This window comes from Theropithecus gelada, chromosome 4, assembly GCF_003255815.1.
Source record: "Theropithecus gelada isolate Dixy chromosome 4, Tgel_1.0, whole genome shotgun sequence".
Classification (NCBI taxonomy): domain Eukaryota; kingdom Metazoa; phylum Chordata; class Mammalia; order Primates; family Cercopithecidae; genus Theropithecus; species Theropithecus gelada.
The window spans coordinates 108,506,149-108,524,429 of record NC_037671.1 but is presented as its reverse complement, the minus strand read 5'-3'; the positions used below and the strand labels follow the sequence as shown (position 1 = coordinate 108,524,429).

Below are 18,281 nucleotides of genomic sequence, written 5' to 3'. Positions count from 1 at the left end.
GACTGATTATACAAGCAGGACTATTTTCATTCTTCTTCCAGCATCTTCCTGTAAGAGCAGAGGGCTTGGGCTGTCGTGCTGGGGAGCGGGGGTTCAATTGTCTGTAAAAGAGAACCGCAGATCTCCCCAAATGTAAATCGTTCACATTGATGAATTTTTAATGGAAATCAATTTCCCTCCTCCAAATAAGCTTTTGGCTTCTTAGAAGATAAAGACTGCTTACTGTTGATTCCTAACATTGTATATCCTTTCTTTTCCCCTTCTCCCCGGCCTGTCCAACCTGTTGGCAGCTGTCCGTACCTGGCGGTGAAAATCACTCCTGCCATCCCTGCAGTCGCCGGCATCCTGTTCTTCTTTGTGATGGGGACCCTGCTCCGCACCAGCTTCAGCGACCCTGGAGTCCTCCCACGAGCCACTCCTGATGAAGCCGCCGATCTGGAAAGGCAAATAGGTAACACTGGAAGTCTGCCCATGGCCTCTGGTCACTTCCTGCCTGGGCCCAGCCACAGTGGGGAAGGCAGGCCGAGGGCTATGCAGGAGGAGCTGAGCGCTGGGAAGGAAGGAGGCCGGAAATCAGCGTTCCTTAGCTCGCTGGGTGGGCAGGATGAGCTGAAGAAGAGGGGGCTGGAGGGACGGGTATCCTGGAGGCAGGACTGCTAGCCCAAGCGAGCAAAGCATCGCCTGTGAGCTGTGCTTCTGATGTTTCTTTGAAACCCAAGTGTTGATTCCACTCTACGAAGCAGCCTCCACCCCGAAAGGTCTACAGTTGTAGGTTGCTGCAGTTACTCGCTTTTGCAATCCTTGGAGCATGACCAGTCTCCATGATATCAATCTAGGACAGTTACATCTTAGACGACTTTCTTGTTTATCCAGCCTAGGATTGAGTATTTCCTTTATTTAGGTATAATAAACATGTATCTGTGATATGTGTTGAGATGAATAGCTTTATTTTTGCTTAGATATTAAAACCTATACTAAAGTTTATTACAACCCATTTTGAAGATACTAAAACAGACCCTAATCCCTGACACAACAAACTTTTACATTTTTTTTAAATTAAAAAAAGAACTTTTTCTTGCTCTTAAAAGTTTGTGATTGTGAATGTGTAGCTTTGCTGTGGTGCTTTGGTAAATTTCACAGGCCCGGCAGAGGAGCTGTGATGATTCGGTGTGAACATAATGTTTAGGCCTAAAAAATCACTTGGCAGAGATATTTCTCTTCCAGGATTCCTCCTATTCTATGGACTTTCCTTTGCAGCCTCCACTAAAGCTGGAGGGAGCTCCCTGTCTACAGTGTAAGAAGATAGAGCTGTGGATCTTGCTTAAAAAGTGCCTATTCTGGTCCTGCCATTCCCCAAGTGCTAAAGCACAGCTTTGTCCTTCTCTCGACATCTGCCTTCATCCTTCATCTCTACTGCCTGGGAAGGGAGCAGTAAAATGGGAGTGTGTGGAGTGTGTGGTGTCATTTGCTAGACTGCAGCTCTCTTGTGTCCTGAGGTAGGAAGGAGCGGGGAGGGAGAAGCAATGGGCAGACAATCTCTTTCTTAGCCCCTGCATCATAGGATTCCAAGACAGGGCCTGCTAGTGCCTAATTTTAAGGCTCACATTTTATAGCACTTTAATCATTTGCCAGGCCCATCCATGGCTATCACTCCTTTTTTCCATATCTAAGCCACCCTGTAAGGAAAACTTTATTATTATACCCATTTTACAAATAAGGAAACAAAGTCCCCAACAGGGGCTTAAATGGGTGAAAGTGGCAGAGCTGGAGCCTAGAACCCGGGTTTCCAGGTTTTCAGCTTTCCAGGTTTCAGACCTTGTTCTTTCCAGCTCCTTCCATCACTGGGGAGAGAGAGGGAAGTCAAACCTTGTTTCCTTCAAAACTATGTGGTTTATGCCCACAACACACGAGCAGGTAACTTGAAAATCCTCTTCCCAGTGCAAGGGCCCAACTTCCATACTGGGGGTGATGCAATTTCCTGCAGTGAGCCCCATCTCCAGGTTAGTGCAAGTGCATCTGCAAAATCAGCATGATTAGGAACAGGCTTTCTGCCTTTCTTACTAAGTGGATGAGGCAGGGCGTGATGGCTCACACCTGTAATCCCAGCACTTTGGGAGGTCGAGGTGGGAAGATCACTTGAGGTCAAGAGTTTGAGACCAGCCTGGCCAACATGGTGAAACCCCATCTCTACTAAAAATAAAAAATAAAAAAAAATTGGCCAGGTGTGGTGGTGCAAGCCTGTAGTCCCAGCTACTTGGGAGGCTGACGCAGGAGAATAGCTTGAACCCAGGAGGCGGAGGGTTGCAGTGAGCCGAGATTGTGCCACTGCACTCTAGCCTAGGCAACAGAGCAAAACTCTGTCTCAAAAACAAAAACAAAAACAGTGAGATGCCACTTCATACCCTCTAGGATGGCACTAATCAAAAAGACTGACAATGACAAATGCTGGTGATGATGTGGAGAAACTGGAACCCTTGTACATTACTGGTGGGAATATAAAATGGCACATCCACTTTGGAAAGCAGTTTCTCAAAATTCTCCAAAAGCTAAACACCATTCCTATATGACCCAGCAATTCCACTCCTAAGTATGTCCACACAAAGACTTGTATATGACTATTCACAGCTGCATGAAACCTAACAACCCAGATGTCCATCAAAGGATGAATTGATGATCAATATGTGTTATATCCATACAGTGGGATTCCATGAAGCAATAAAAGGGAAGAAAAGTATTGATACAGGCTACAACATGGATGAACCTTAAAGACATTTGCTAAGGGAAAGAAGCCAGATACAAAAGACTATGTACTGTGTGATTTCACTTGTATAAAATGTCCAAGAAAGGACAAATCTTTACAGAGAGAAAGGAGATTAGTAATTTCCTGGGGCTGGGAGGGTAGGAGTGCAGGTTGACTGCACATGACATGAAGGAGCTTGTTGGGATTATGAACATGGTCTAAAATTAGGTCGTGGTGATGGTTGCACAATGCAATAAATTCACTACAAGTCACTGAATTGCACACTTTCTATGGTAACTGCTGTGGTACATAAATTATACCTCTATAAAGATGTGAAAAAAAGGAGGAAGAGGCCGGGCACTGTGGCTCACGCCTGTAATCCCAGCACTTTGGGAGGCCAAGGCGGGCGGATCACAAGGTCAGGAGATCAAGTCCATCCTGACTTATACGGTGAAACCCCGTCTCTACTAAAAACACACAAAAAAATTAGGCGGGTATGGTGGCAGGCACTTGTCATCCCAGCTACTCCGGAGGCTGAGGCAGAAGAATGGCATGAACCCGGGAGGCGGAGCTTGCAGTGAGCCGAGATTGCGCCACTGCACTCCAGCCTGGGCAACAGAGCAAGACTCAAAAAATAAAAAAAATTTAAAAGGAGGAGGAGGGTGGGAAGGGAGAGAGGAAAAAGATGGGGTGGAAGAAGCAGAAGGAGAAGAGGAAGAAGAGGGCTTTGGAGGTCCTCAGACATGGGTTTGAATCCTGGCTCACCCTTTCTCTAGTTGTGTGACTTAGGCGAGCAGTGCAGTTTTCTAAACCCTATCCCTCTGTGTTCTTATCTGTGAAACAGGAGTAATGGCATGGATCTTTTGAGGTTCTTGTTAGGATGAATGATTATAGGAAAAGTGCCTGGCACGTTGTAGATGTGTAGTAAAGGATTGTTTGTTGTTTTGTCTAATTCTTCTCTTTTCAGTTTTCTCTTCACCTTCTACAAATGTAGGTTCTCATAAAAAGCTACCTGAAGTGTGACAGGAATAAATGGCAGAGCTGGTACAATATCTTTGGGTCTGCTGCCTGCCAGCTTAGCTGTGCCTCCTCTAGGCTGAGGAAGGAGTGCAGGCACCTGTAAGCTGGGCTCTTTTCCATCACTGATCTAACTCTTCATAAGGAGTCCTCCGGTATACTACTTGGCTTTGGAAGATAAGGTTGTTTCAATGAAATCTTAACACATTTATGTTGTGCTATCTGGCTAAAGAAAGAAAAATGAACAATTAGATTTGGAAACTTTTTATTGTTAGGGTTATTCGTTCTAATTATCCATTGTAGATCTCTTCCTTATAGAAGCCCATAATGGCCCCTTGGAATCAGCCATCTGAGTAATTTATTGAAGATTTGCCAAGGATTTAAACAGCTTTCCCCTGTCTTCAAACTTCTGAGAGGAGTAGGTGGGGAGGAGGAGGGCTCTGGGCTTCAGAGTCTGTTTCAAGGCTCTTGAAATGCCTTACACTTCTTTCTTCTGAAAGAATGTTCCCGATGACTTAGGTTGCTGCTAAAAAGACATCAAAGAATAGCAGCAGGGGGCCAGGGACGCAGGGGTCACTGGAGGCTTGCTTGGAAACTTCAGTTTCCGAAACTCAGTTTTTACAGTTCACCCAAGGATGATCTGATCCTAAGCAACTGATTTGGGGTTAGAAAAAAATGACAAATCCTGTACTAGAAATCACAAGATCAAAGCATTTAATTTCTATTAGGGATAGACCTTTCCAGTGATCAAAATAGGGGGAAGTATTTCACATTCCACAGGTTTCATCTCTTCGCACCCCCTCCACAGTCCTAACCGATGCTGAGACTAAGGAAGTCAATGTGGAGAGTGAGTGAGGAGCTTTGGCTCCCAAAGCAAGGCTAGTGATTTAGGAAGCTCCTCCTCCAAGCCACAGTAACCCAGATACCATATACATGATGGACTTTGCTTGGTAAAGGTGGAACCAGATCAAAGGAAGCTGGTGGGCTTTTAAACATTCATTGCGTTGTGGCAGAATCTGAAGACTGATTACCTCCACTCTGTACGTGTTGCTGACGTGGTGGAATGCCACTTCCCTAGGCAGAGTGGATGTGCCTGTGCGTGCGTGCGTGTATGTGCACGCGTGTGCGTGTGCGTGTGTGTGTGTTCCTTCTCTCCTTCTCTCCTTCCTCCTCCACTCCCTCCACCTCCTTCTCCTCATCTTTGGTCAAATTCTCATCATCCAATAACTTTTCTTGTAGTACGTAGAACCAATCACCTTACTATGAGTAAAGCTTATCTTTTGTTATTTCCTAAATTAATCTTTGAAAGAGTCTCTCGAGGAGATTTCTAGAAAGCACAGCACAGCAACTTCCTGACCCTGGGAAAGCCTGGACTTGTCAGGGACACAGTCCCGGCCCATCCTAACCAGAGCATCTCCTGGGAAGACTTCCACAACCACAGGAAGTTTTGACCCACTGATCTGACTTGCTGGGCTTTTCCCCCATCAAAGATATCTTAATTCTGTGTTTAAGAGTAGAAACGTTTTAATTGGAATTTTAACGACACTAACGGACTTTTGTTGGAGAAAATGCTTTCTGAGGAAAAGACTAAGTCAATATAAGACCACAATTTTCTCTATTGCACAAGTTATTTCCAATTGTTTTCATTTACATTGTTATTTCACTAAAATTCTTTTTATTGGAGTAATTTCTTCTCTGCATAAAATTTATAACTAAGATTTTTCACCTATCAGTATTATGAAAGCTGCCATTATGAATTTTTTAATAGAACTATTATTTCTACTAAGACAAATTTTTTTTGTGATTTGATTTTTTACCATATGCAGTTTTAGGGGTTTTTGTTTGGGTTTTTTTTTTTTTTAGGCAGTGTTAATTTCATTTTCTGTTGTCAATATTCACCATAAAGTTGCTTTAAAATTTGATGGTTTCATTGATTTGGTTTCATTGATTTTTGCCTAATGAGTAATCTACTGGCTGTGATTGATCTGTGATTGAATCTTCATACACTGTGCAGTCGCTTTGTGTACTGTATACTCGTTGTCCATACTGTTGAATATGCACCCCTCTCCACCCCCAAAAAATTGGCAGGGTCAAAATAGCTGGCATTACAGGTGGCTAATTTGATTGCTTTTTGCCAGTTTTTTTTTTCAGAAGGTAAGATTTTCTGACCATTTCCCCCAATTCATATTTGTATCTTTTTACTCACCTCCAATATCACCACAATTCACACTTTGTGTAGTTTTTTTTTTTGTTTTGTTTTGTTTTTTTTTGCAGTGGCCCTTTTAGCCTCTCATGCACTCTTACGAGGCCGCAGAGCTCCGTGCAGAATGGATTGCACCGGCCGGTGTGGGAGCCCTTGCTGCCTCTCCCATCCTCCCTCCCTACTGCTTTCCGCCCTGTTCTTGTTTTTTGTTGTTGTTGTTTTTTGTTTGTTTGTTTGTTTTTAGATGGAGTTTTGTTCCTGTTGCCCAGGCTGGAATGCAATGGTGTGATCTCAGCTCACCGCAACCTCCGCCTCCCAGGCTCAAGCAATTCTCCTGCCTCAGCCTCCCGAGTAGCTGGGATTACAGGCATGCGCCACCATTCCCAGCTAATTTTGTATTTTTAGTAAAGACGGGTTTTATCCCTGTTGGTCAGGCTGGTCTCGACTCCCGACCTCAGGTGATCTGCCTGCCTTGGCCTCCCAAAGTGCTGGGATTACAGGCGTGAGCCACTGCACCTGGTGTCTGGCCTGTTCTTGATGGTCACTATGATGCTGCCTCAGTAGCCTTTGGACTTTCTCCTCCACCACCAGCTTAAGCACTTACCCGTGCCCATGAAATGAAATATTCCCCGTGCTTTTCCCGTGTGTCGGTGTGATGAGTCTGCTGGGCTCTGATGAACAGGCCGGACAGTGTTCATGGCTGTTGTTGATGAAGCGTCTCTCCCCGTGTGGGATGTGGCCACGCTGTGGCATTTGCCCACCATCCGTATTTTGTTACATCTGTGAGGATGCCAGTGCTAGGGAGGAAAGGGGTTTGCCAGAGGTCACTTGGCCAGAGCTGGGAGTCCAACGCCCACTCATCTGATACCGCACCCTGTGCTCTGACTTGCTGCACGGTCCTGCCCACCTCCTGCTGCCTGGGGAGCCAGGCCCTGAGCAAGCCATGCTTGGCTCCCTGCAGCAGTGGCACTTCCCCTTCCCATGGACCACATCCTCTCTCCCCAGCGCAGCCTCGAGCTTCGAAACAGAAAGCCGTGCCTAGCATGCCGTGGCTGGAAGACCTGGTTCTCAAATCCTGGGCTCAAGTGGGTGGAGCAGGAAGAACTTCAGGGAATTTCCAGACAATCTAACGCCCCTCTTAGAGCTTCTTGAAGATTCAGGGGCCTTTTTCTAGTGGGACTATCATTGGTGTCCAGATGTTCTGTGATGTTTGAGGCAACGGAGAGTGGGGGAGTCCCATCATGTCTGACATACCTTCTGGAAGAGACAAAGTCTTCTAAAAAAGGACATCCTAGAAAAACATGTAGTTTCCTTGTCTGGGGGAAGTGTTAGAACCATCTAGAGTGCACGGATGCCAGGAAGTGAGGCAGCAAGGCTCCTGCACAAGGCCAGAGTGGCAGCTTGGGATGTCGAGATTTCGATGTCCCTTTAACAAGAAACTCCAGCCTGGGAGAGCTGGAAACCAGATGTCACAACTCAAAATTATGGTATTTGGGGAAGTACAAGATTTTGAAGGGTCTGTTTCTAAGGGAAGGAGGGGCCAGAGATGTTTTTCCACAGGATTTGGAAGGATGTGTGTGGTTTTCATCCAGGACGTTCAAGGAAGCCTGTGTTATTTATTCTTTCTATGGAAATCCAAACTTCTGGGAATGTACCATGTGTTGGCATTGAAGCCATTCTCTGATGCAAACATATTTCCTTGATTTTGAAGTTGGTGACATTACTATACACTGATGGGTGTATACTATACACTGATGGGTGTGGGGACTTAGGACGACAGCTCTAGAAAGCTGTCTTGTGTCTCCTCTCTGCTGGTGGACGTCCTTCACAGAATTGTCTTCTTGGTCCTCTAGAGAGCTTTGTGGGTGGAAAGTGGCATTTTCCTCCTTACAGGAAGAGAAATTGAGAGAAGGGGGTTATTTAACTTGATGAGATCACACTTTTGTGCTCAGCCTGCACTGAGCTTAGGAATGTGAATTCCTGAGTTAACACAGGCATTCTAGAGAGACCACAGCATCACATAGTCATTCTAGCTAGCGACCGCAGTGTCACACAGACACTCTAGAGAGACCACAGCGTCACACAGAGACTCTAGAGAGACCGCAGCGTCACACAGACACTCTAGAGAGACCACAGTGTCACACAGACACTCTAGAGAGACCACAGTGTCACATAGGGATTCTAGCGACCGCACCGTTTCCCATCCTGAATGGCCCTCTTTGTGTAGTTTGTGTCCCTGTGTAAAGATGTGAAATCCCCTCTGTAGAACTGATGAACTCCTCCCTAAAGCCAGGATACCACTTCCTTTCAGTTAAGGGGAAGTCTGTCTTTCTCTTGCTACACCAATGTCACTTTCTTTAGAGTTTGTGTTAAGCCAGTGTGATGATGGCATACAGCAATGTTGATATGCTCTGCTAAAAAACAAAACGTACTGTGATTATAATCATTTCTTATATACGGGGCCATGGAAGGGGAAGGATGATGCCATAACCAGTGCGAGGAGAAGGTCACCCTGAGGGCAAGGAACACAGAGGCTGCGGTGGAGCTGGGGAGTAAAGGACCAAGCGGCATGAAAAGGATAGAAAACTTGGGACCACGCGCATGGTTCAAGAATACAGTCAAAGCAAGGAGTGAGTGGTCTGGAGCATGTTAATGAAAATTCCAGGCTCACCCCTACCCAGCCAAGGGCATCAAGAAAGTTGATGACATGTGGGTCCGTCCATCTCTCACAACAGCTTTCTGCGGCCCCTCCCTTCCTCCTGGGGTGCTGGCCACTGCAGGGCTCTGAGTCATGGGACATTCCAGCTTAAAGGGACCTCAGCAGTCCAGGATGACATCCTGGACAACTCCCTTGGTTTACAGATGAGTAAACTGAGGCTCAGAGACAGGTGCAACCCCACCCACTGACAACAGAGCCAATCAGTGACAGGCATGGGACCCTCACGGGGGGTCTGGTTCCAAGTCCAGGTACTATATAGCCCTCCTTTGACTTTCTGGCTTCTGAAACGGAATCTCTAAATCCTTGCTACTCAAACTGAGGTCTGCGGAAGAGCAACGTCAGCGTCACCGGGGAACTTATTAGAAATGCAGACTCTTGGGCCCTGACTCACCTGGTAAATCAGAATCTGCATTTCAACAAGACCACAGGTGAGTCACCTGAACATGAGAAGCACAGCCCTGGGACCTTTCCACATCCCGCCTGTGACCTTCCTCCACAGCATAGCCTCTGCGTCCTCTCTACTGCAGCTCCCAGGACTGCCGTATTTTCAGGAGTTTGGCTACCTGCAAGTTCCTCTACTTTGAGTATTCTGTTTAATCACCTCCCTCCCCGCAGTGCCTGTTAGATAAATGGTATCTTATTCCTTATTATTACGTATTTAAAATAACCGTATGAACTTACTCTGTGACTTTGAGAAGTGTGTTGACTTCTTGGGGCCTTAATTTCAGTGTCTGTAAAATAGGCCCACTGAGTGCAAAGAGCCATTCCAGCATTATCATCCTATGATTCTAGAAATAAACCCCTCTTTCTCCTTTGCTTGGTTGTGAAAATCTGGGAACCTAAACACTTTAGAAGATTATTTCGACGGTTCCACTGCTTAAACAGAAGAAATGATGTCTTCTGTTAATTTTAAAATGCAAAGCTCCGTGCGCACCCATGTAAATTCAACACGCAAACTATAGGTACTGCAAAATAAGATATTTCAATGACTCACTGGAATATTACTATCATTAGTACTTTAACTGGCGTATTTGGGAGGATAAAGCAAGATGATGGAACAGTAGCTCTTTTGAGTGAGGGAATGAGTCAGTCAGTTGGGTTTTAGAAGGAAGCCAGAGATGAAACCCCTTATCCAGAGTTGGCAGGGCGGCCAGCACATTGCGCAAAATAATCTCTGGAACAGCCCTCTGCAGTGGATGTGCTGGGCATGAGGAGGAGGGGAGGCCAGACGGGCTTTTCAGGAGAAAAATCCCCCTGGAGGACGTTAATCAGGGGAGTGGGCAGGCTCTTTGTGCTTGGGAAGTGGGAGGCATTTTTATTCCAAGGGTGGAAGTAGCATGAAAGGCAGCTCAGGAACAAAAGGAAACAAAGGACTCAATGAGGATGGAGGAAATGGACCAAGGCAAGGAGGTGTGGCGGGACCTGGTTGGGAGGAGACCGACCAGGGAAGGCTGAGCAGGTGCAGCGGCGTGGAAAAGAGTCCCAGCCACACTGAGCCTGCAAGGGGACTTAGAGAGCAGGGGCTGCGGCCTCAGAAGCCAGGCCTTCCCTGCAGAGCCTCTCAGGGACAGCTTGTTTCCTAGTGGCCCCGGGAGCCTTCCACACCCTGCCTTATAATACACATCTGCAAGTTTTTGGTGGCTGGAGTTGTGACTGGGGAATCCGATCTAACCTAGAGCCATCTGCCAAACCACACACTCAGAGTGTCCCTGAATACCCCTCACACCTCATTGTTAAAATGATTCAGGACATTTGTTAAAACACGAAGGCAGACTTTATTCAGGGAGACCATGCAGAGTCATAGGGACCAGTGCAGTGGGGTTTACAGTAGGGAAGAGGCGTTGGGCTCCGCTCCAAATACAGCAAGGAACAGTGGGAATTTACAGCCAAGGAGCAGAGTTGGGGGCAGTGGATGGAAGACTACCAAAGGGAAGCCTCAGGGGTGAGGGGGCTTCTGGCTAAACCAACCGAACCGGATTCCAGCCGAAGGCAGGCCAGGGTGGTCAGAGATTCCCAGGGGACAGTGGGGGATGAGGAACCCCATCAAGTAGCAAAGGGGATCAGATAGGGAGGGTGAGGGTTCTGGCTAACCTGACTCAGCAGGACTTTTGCTAAAATTGGGCATTGCAGAAACAGACACAGAAGCCCCCAAATCAGGGCCTCGCTGGGAAGAGCACTCAGAGATGCCTGACTAGAGTTTGGCAAGAATGGGATCTTCCTTATCATGGATGCCTTCATGTCATCCACGTGTTCACACACTGTGAACACAGGACTTCGTTGAGGTGTCCTCTTTGGGGTCCACCACACTGTGAATATAGGATGTTGTTGAGGTGTCCTATTTGGGGTCCACCACACTGTGAACATAGGACTTCGTTGAGGTGTCCTCTTTGGGGTCCGCCACTCTGTGAACATAGGACTTCATTGAGGTGTTCTCTTTGGGGTCCGCCACTCTGTGAACATAGGACTTCGTTGAGGTGTTCTCTTTGGGGTCCGCCACTCTGTGAACATATGACTTTGTTGAGGTGTCCCCTTTGGGGTCCGCCACTCTGTGAACATAGGACTTCGTTGAGGTGTCCTCTTTGGGGTCCGCCACTCTGTGAACATAGGACTTCGTTGAGGTGTCCTCTTTGGGGTCCACCATACTGTGAACATAGGACTTCGTTGAGGTGTCCTCTTTGGGTCCCACATGCAGGTCTGTGATATTACTGAGACTCTGCCATAATAATCACCCTCTGAACCCCTGTCATGATCAAACCAACTCACCCTTTGCCTTCCCAGTGACCTTTCTCACTTCTTTACTTTAAACTCCTATGCTGGGGGGTGGTGGGGGAGGGCTGGGGGGAGATACAGCCTGCTCTGGGGGAGCTGTATCTCCCTTCCCTCTGTGCCCTAGAAAACTTACATGTAAGGATGAGAGATACATTAACTGTTTATTTTGTGTTTCTAGTAGATAAGTTCTGAGATTAAGAATCATTGCCTGCAAACATGAGTTGATTGATGGCTACCGTGTAGTTGGAAGTCTGACATGGGCAGCACTCAGAGGCTAGCGGGTACTTAGAGAGAGGACAGGGAAGGCAGATGGGGGTGCCACCGGGAGGACAGTGGAGTTGTCCCATGAGGGCTCTTCCTGCCATCATGTTTGGCAAGGAAGAAATTCCCTACAATTTTCATCTGTCCAAATTCACCTTCCAAGGCTTTTGGAGAAAAAACTTGGCTGACATCGATGGACAGAAGTGAACACCACTTATTCAGAAACTGTAGATAACGCTTTCTAGGAGAAAACACAAGCCCAAGTGGATGAAGGCCATGTTACATACCATCACAATTTGGAGTGTACACTTTTTAAAAATCTCTTCATTTTCCTTTAAGGATGGAAACTCAAAGTCCAAGTGTCCTTGAGTGAATGGGGGAGTGGTTCTTTACATTCCATAGAAATCCACAGAATAGAAGTGGGCTAAAATCTTCTGCTGCCTTGACCAAACCTAAATATAACACCCTTGGTGTGACGATGAGTGGCAGCTCCACTAAGAATGTAAGGCAGGCCGTAGGCGAGACTGCACGTGTTCCAGCAGTGACATTTAAAAAGTAAAAAAAGTACATTTTAAAAAGTAAATTAATTTTAATAGTATATTTTACTTAAGCCAGAATATCCCAAATATTGTTTTGATGTGTATTTGGTATTAAAAAAAAAGTACTAATGGAATATTTTACATTCTTTTGTCACACTCACAGTACATTTCAGTTCAGACCAGCCACACTTCCAGAGCTCTGTAGAATAGGCACACAGGACTAGGGGCTCCCACACTGGACTGCACAGATTTAAAGGACAAAGAATTGTACATAAAGACTTAACTGAAATCTCTCAAATGTATCCATCTGATTTATTTTATTTTCGATCATTTGAAAGAATTAGCTTTTTGAGCCAGTGAGTAAAAACCATGGGCATTTGAGACGTGGCTGTTCCTCTGTGATCACCACCGTGATGGTGGTGACACTCTGCAGAGAGAGATCTATCAAGAATCACACAGGAATGCCTATGACTCTCATCAGCGTTGCCTCAGCTGTTGACTCCTTGGGCAGGGTCAGTTACAGGCTGAGTCCCCTATGCCCTATATAAGTCCCCTTCTGAGTTAGGGGTGCCTGCACCCCTGTATGTCAATCCTGCCACCCAAGGTGGGAGTGGGAGCTGTGGTCTTCTCTTTATTCAGTTCTCCTGTTTTTAGGAGAGACCTTTGACAGACCGGGTGACGGTTGCCTGGGGTTCTCTTCCAAGGCCCCTCTCTTTTCCAGCTGTCCCTTAAGGACTCAACGTGGATTTTACATCATTTGGAAGCACCTTGCTCAGTGCCACTTCCATCCTAGAAAAGAAAAGGCCTGTTTCTCTTAGATGCAGATAATGAGGTTTTGGTATCATATATAATATTAATTTTGTGAATGCCAACAAAAAGTTCATGTTCCTAGAAAGGAACACAGACACAGAGCTGGTCACGAATGGTTTGTCTGAGTAATTATGGTTGATGAGGCTGCCTGACCCCCCAGACCCTCCTTGCAGCAGGACGTCTGTCCTGTAGCTGAACAAACTTTTGGTTGGTGACTACAAAGAGAATACCCCATTTTTCTCTCAAGGAACACAGACTTTTCAAACCTTTATGTGGCTATTTTTTAATCATAGAATATACCAGACATGTAATGAAAAATGTTCCTGGATAGCTGTTTACTTAGAAAATTAATCATTATCAGTTAATCCATCTTAGGCATGGTATTGTCTTAGGTGCTACAGAAGAATCAAAAGAATTCCAGCTGGAGGGCTAGCACGCACAACTGCAACCCCTGACAGCTTCTTTTTTTTTTTTTTTTTTTAAACAGAAGAGCATCAACAAGGATAGATTATTGTAATGCAGGGTTTACAGCCCCTGCCCTGTTGCCAGATAATTCCTTGCTGTGGGCCCCCCGCCCGCAACCCTGTGTATTGCAGGGTATTTAGCAGCATCCCTGCCTTCTACCCACTAGAATTGTGACAAAAAAAATTATCTCCCGACATTGCCAAATGTCCCCTCGGTCACAAAATCACCCCCAGTTGAGAACCACTGCTGTAATGTGAACTGAATTTGTGAGGGCTGAAGGGACGGTGCGCCTAGGAGAGGATCAGGAGGGATTAATCACAGGAGGCCTCTGGAAGAGAGAGATGCACGCTGGATTCACAAGACACGCAGGCCATGAATGGCCGGAGGAGGCGGTACTGGGATGCAGGGTGGCAGAGACCAGGAGAAGGGAGGTGTTATTTCACAAACTAGTGACTGAACAGGAAAATATGGGGACCCCACCTGGATGTCTTCGGCTACCAATCATGGTGTACACGGAGTGATTAGTGGATTTGGTTCGTGTTGTGGCGGATCATGCTGCACAAGGCAGGTGCCAGCAGACAAGAAAGCAGAGCCAGCAGAGAGCACAGGAGTTGGGGATGGAGGGTGGGAAGGGGGATGGCCAGCGCTCCGCAGCGCCCGCTGTCCCCGGGTCCCATGTGCGTGTGTTCCACATGCCCATCAGTCCTCTTGGCAGCCCTCTGAGCCAGAGGTTACTGTGATTCCTACTTTACAGCTGGAGAAACTGAGGCACACAAAGGACAAGTAACTCCCAAAGCCTCTTAACTAGTAATCAGGAGAGCACAGCTCAAAGGCCTGGCTGGCCGCTGAGTTCACGCCCTCACTGTGCTGTTTAATAGGGGTTAAGGCAGTGCCAGGGGATGGAGCTCCCGTCACCAGCAGGCGGAACGGGTCTGGAATCCAGGCAGTCAAACAAGGTTTGAAAGGAATGAAAATGCCCACCCTAACGGACAGCACCGTCAGGAGCGCGTGCGGAGTGAGACTGTGCAGGAAAGCCATAGATGGAGTCCAGGGAGACAGCTCAGTGCCGAGGCCCTGGTGCTGGAACAGGGGACATGAGGCTGGTGTTGAAGCAAAGGCTGGAGCAGAGTGACAGGCGGGGACAGAAAGGGGAAGAGATGGCTGCCACCAGCTGAGGGACAGGCCCGGGCGGGTCCCAGGCGAGCTGAAGAATGCTGACTCTGGTGGAGAAGCCAGTGAGAGTTGGGGCTGACGAGGAGGAAGAGTTGTGGGCCCTGAGGGGCTCGGGTTGGAGATGAGGCCGGGCCTGCGTCAGGGAACTGGAGCACAGAGGGATCCCTCCAAGAGACACTGAGGGAGGACTCAGTCCTCTTTCTCTGCGGGGGAAAGGCCAAGAGCCTGGGCCAGACCATGCCACTCCGGGCTGTGTCCTGGGCGGACTGCTCAGTCCTCCAGCTGCAGAGTCACCTTCTCAGAACCAAGGACAAAATAGCACCACCTGAACTGCCGGGCTGCTGGAAGAGCAAAATGAAATATTGCACCTGTGGGCCTAGCACAGCGTCTCGCACACTGTAGCAGCAGAGGAGGATTTGCTAGTGGTGACTAGGTCAGGGCAGAGCGGGAAACTGCAGCCAAACTAAACAGAGGCAGCGGGGCCAGCACCACAGGTGGGCAGGGGCCTGTGCCAGGCTGGTGGCTCTGGGAGGGCTCTGCCGGGCGTCAGGATCGGTAGGGGTGCCTGTTCTGATAGAAGGGAAAAGAAACTTGACTTTTGCCATGTTAGGATTTTAGTCTCCAATGGCTCATCCTATAATAATATATGGATTTTATAGACATGGACAGAAAGTGCACAGTTGATTTTCACATTCGGCAGAGGTGAGTGATTGGTTAGATGTGTCCAGCACGCATTAGATGGAAGAATGAGATGAAAACAAAATGTTATTTTAGGGACAAGACTTTGGTTGTCCTTATTTGCAAATTTAGCTCTAAGAATAACTTCAGCCTCAAGACAAGGAAGGGGTTTGTGGTCCACCTCTTGTCAGCTGGGGCCATCTCTATCTGCAGACTTCGTCGTTTCATTTCTGTACCGCTAAGAGGAGTGTGAGCAATAGATGGCTCTCAGCTCAGTGCTCCCAAGCAAATAGACTAGCAAAGGAATGGCGGCTACTCCCCCATGTGAGGCCCGTGCTGTGCAATCCGGGCAGAGTACTGGGGACTGCCTTCGCTTTTGTCACCCTTATTGGGATAAATAGTGGATTTCCCCTGATTTCCAATGAATGATTTTGATTGGCTAAGCCAGCACTGTCCAGTAGTCTATAATGTGAGCCACACATGCAAGCCACACATGGTACGTTTTCCAGCAGCCACTTTATAATAGTAAAAAGAAGTAGGTGAAGTTCACTTTAATAGTATGTTTTATTTCGCCCAGTTATTGGAAGTATGATCATTTGAAAAGTAACCAATATTTTAAAATATTTAAAGTATTGAGATACATTACATTCTCTCTTTTTTTTTTTTTTGTACGAAATCTCTGAAATCTAGCCACATTGTGTGTGCCCAAGAGCCCCACGCAGACAGTGGCCAGCACCTTGGACAGCATAGCTCTAAACTCCCCAACCGAGATGCTGCCATTCCCAGAAAAGGCTGATAATTACTCTGAGCCGGGTGACCTTCATGTCGCCCTGATCCCCTTTGGACAGATGCCTGGTATTCTGATGGTTCATTTCCGACCTAGCTAGTCTGCGTTACACAGGGAAACTGTTCAAGAGCCAAGGATCACCCAGAGCACCTACAGGTAGGCTGTTCAGTGACAAGAGTAGCCAACCGAGAGGGCTGACACCCAGCTGTTACCAAGTCTAGAGGAAAACAAAACTAATGACTCTGGTGCAAACATGGAATCCAATTTTGTGGAGAGGAGGAATTTCTAATATAAGAAGAGCAATGGCCCATCAATAAAGAAAGATTGGATTCGGGCGAAAGCAATGAAAGACTCAGAATTGTGTTTTTGGTTTTATGTCTTCTGTTTGGGATCCTCATTTCAGGCCCTTATGATTCTGTTTTTCCACTTGACAGCGCACAGGGTGGTTGTAGGGAGTCATTACTAAAACAAAAATGATTGGGATGGTATTTTGCAAAAATCACCAAGTGAACTTTGATGGTTTAAAAAAAAGCAAGGAAACAAACAATAAAGTTCAAGTAACGTAGATCAGAGATTCCTCTTCCCTGTTGTAGGAACTTGCTAGGGGAGAAGCATCTGGAAGCAGGGCCTGCAGGCATGGCTGCTCAGCACCCAGCCTCGGAGGGTAGATTTCCCCCCAGCTCTCCAATACAAACGAAAGTGAGCACTTCTGAGTCTAAGCACACTTTCCCAACTCTTACAGCTCAAAACACACAAACAATGAGCTTTTTCAGGCTTCCCATGAAGCTCTGCCGAGATAAAAGCAGTTAACAACCACTCTTCCATGATGATAAATGGTTGTTGGTTTTCTTTAATCAATATTTTAATAACTATTTGCACACTTTGGCAATTATGGCTACAGAGAGACTGATGGTGATTACGGAAGCAGACTGCAAAGGTGATTCACGAGGATGTGGTGGTTGACCATCTCTCTGGGACAAGTGGGCTTCAGCCCGGCACCTGCTGCTTGAAGCAGGTGTACTGTAGCTGTTGCGTGGGCAGCTGATGTGGCAGCGGTCGATCCCGCTTCCTGGCTGACACGCTCTTCTCCAGGACAGCTTTGCTCCCCAGCGAGTGCAGCAAAAATTCACTCCAGAAGCAGTCACTTGCCTCTTTCCATGGGCATGACTTTAGAGCCATTGGCGTTAGAGCTGAGTTGGCCACCATCCTGTGTCTATATGAGTGGAAAGAATCTGCTGAAGCTGGAACTGCCCTCACGTCTCCCAAGGAGAGCCCCGCCACCCCGCCATCTTGAAGGGCATCTTCCTGGAATAACAGCGTGATCATGTTTCCTGGCACTTCTTCTCATTCTCAGTTAAAGACATATTCCATTCATTGTTTTCGCTGTTTTGTTTTTCCCCACTTCAAGCTCCAGGTTGTCGTGAATACTATTTTGGAAGTGGACCAGTTATAAATGTTTTGTCCAGAAAAGAGTCTGGAAGGAAAGCTCTGAAATATTTGGATTTGCAGAGAGAGAATTAGGAGCTGTCTTTTTACATTGTATCAAGTTTTAGAAATAAACATGAAGAACCAAAGTAATAAAATGATGGAAGAAATTCAATGTAAAAGAAGTTGAAATAGGCCCCCATTGAAGGGCTGCAGGGAGCAAAATAGAAACCTTACTTGAAAATAAATATGAAGATGTTCATGATAGAGTTATTTATAATAGTATAAAGGAAATAGAAGCAATTTCTATGCATACCAGAAGGGAAATGGATCCATGAATTACACTATACCTCTATGATGACTGTTTCTTAGAACGTCTTAAAATACTGATTTCAGCCAGGTGCGGTGGCTCCTGCCTCTAATCCCAGCACTTTGGGAGGCTGAGGAGGGCAGATCACGAGGTCAGGAGATCGAGACCATCCTGGCTAACACAGTGAAACCACGTCTCTACTAAAAATACAAAAAATTAGCTGGGCATGGTGGCAGGCGCCTGTAGTCCCAGCTACTCGGGAGGCTGAGGCAGGAGAATGGCGTGAACCCGGGAGGCGGAGGTTGCAGTGAGCCAAGATCGCGCCCCTGCACTCCAGCCTGGGCGACAGAGTGAGACTCTATCTCAAAAAAAAAAAAATAGATAG

General features: G+C 46.8%; 1 protein-coding gene across 2 annotated transcripts in view; it reads left to right on the top strand.

Moving 5' to 3' along the window:
* Positions 1 to 18,281, top strand: part of ZDHHC14 (zinc finger DHHC-type containing 14) — a 305,082-nt gene that overhangs the window by 173,017 nt on the left and 113,784 nt on the right. For both annotated transcript variants that reach the window (XM_025383739.1, XM_025383740.1), the window contains exon 2: positions 291 to 451. In XM_025383739.1, the coding sequence (XP_025239524.1) occupies positions 291 to 451 (161 nt within the window). The remainder of the gene's footprint in view (positions 1 to 290; positions 452 to 18,281) is intronic.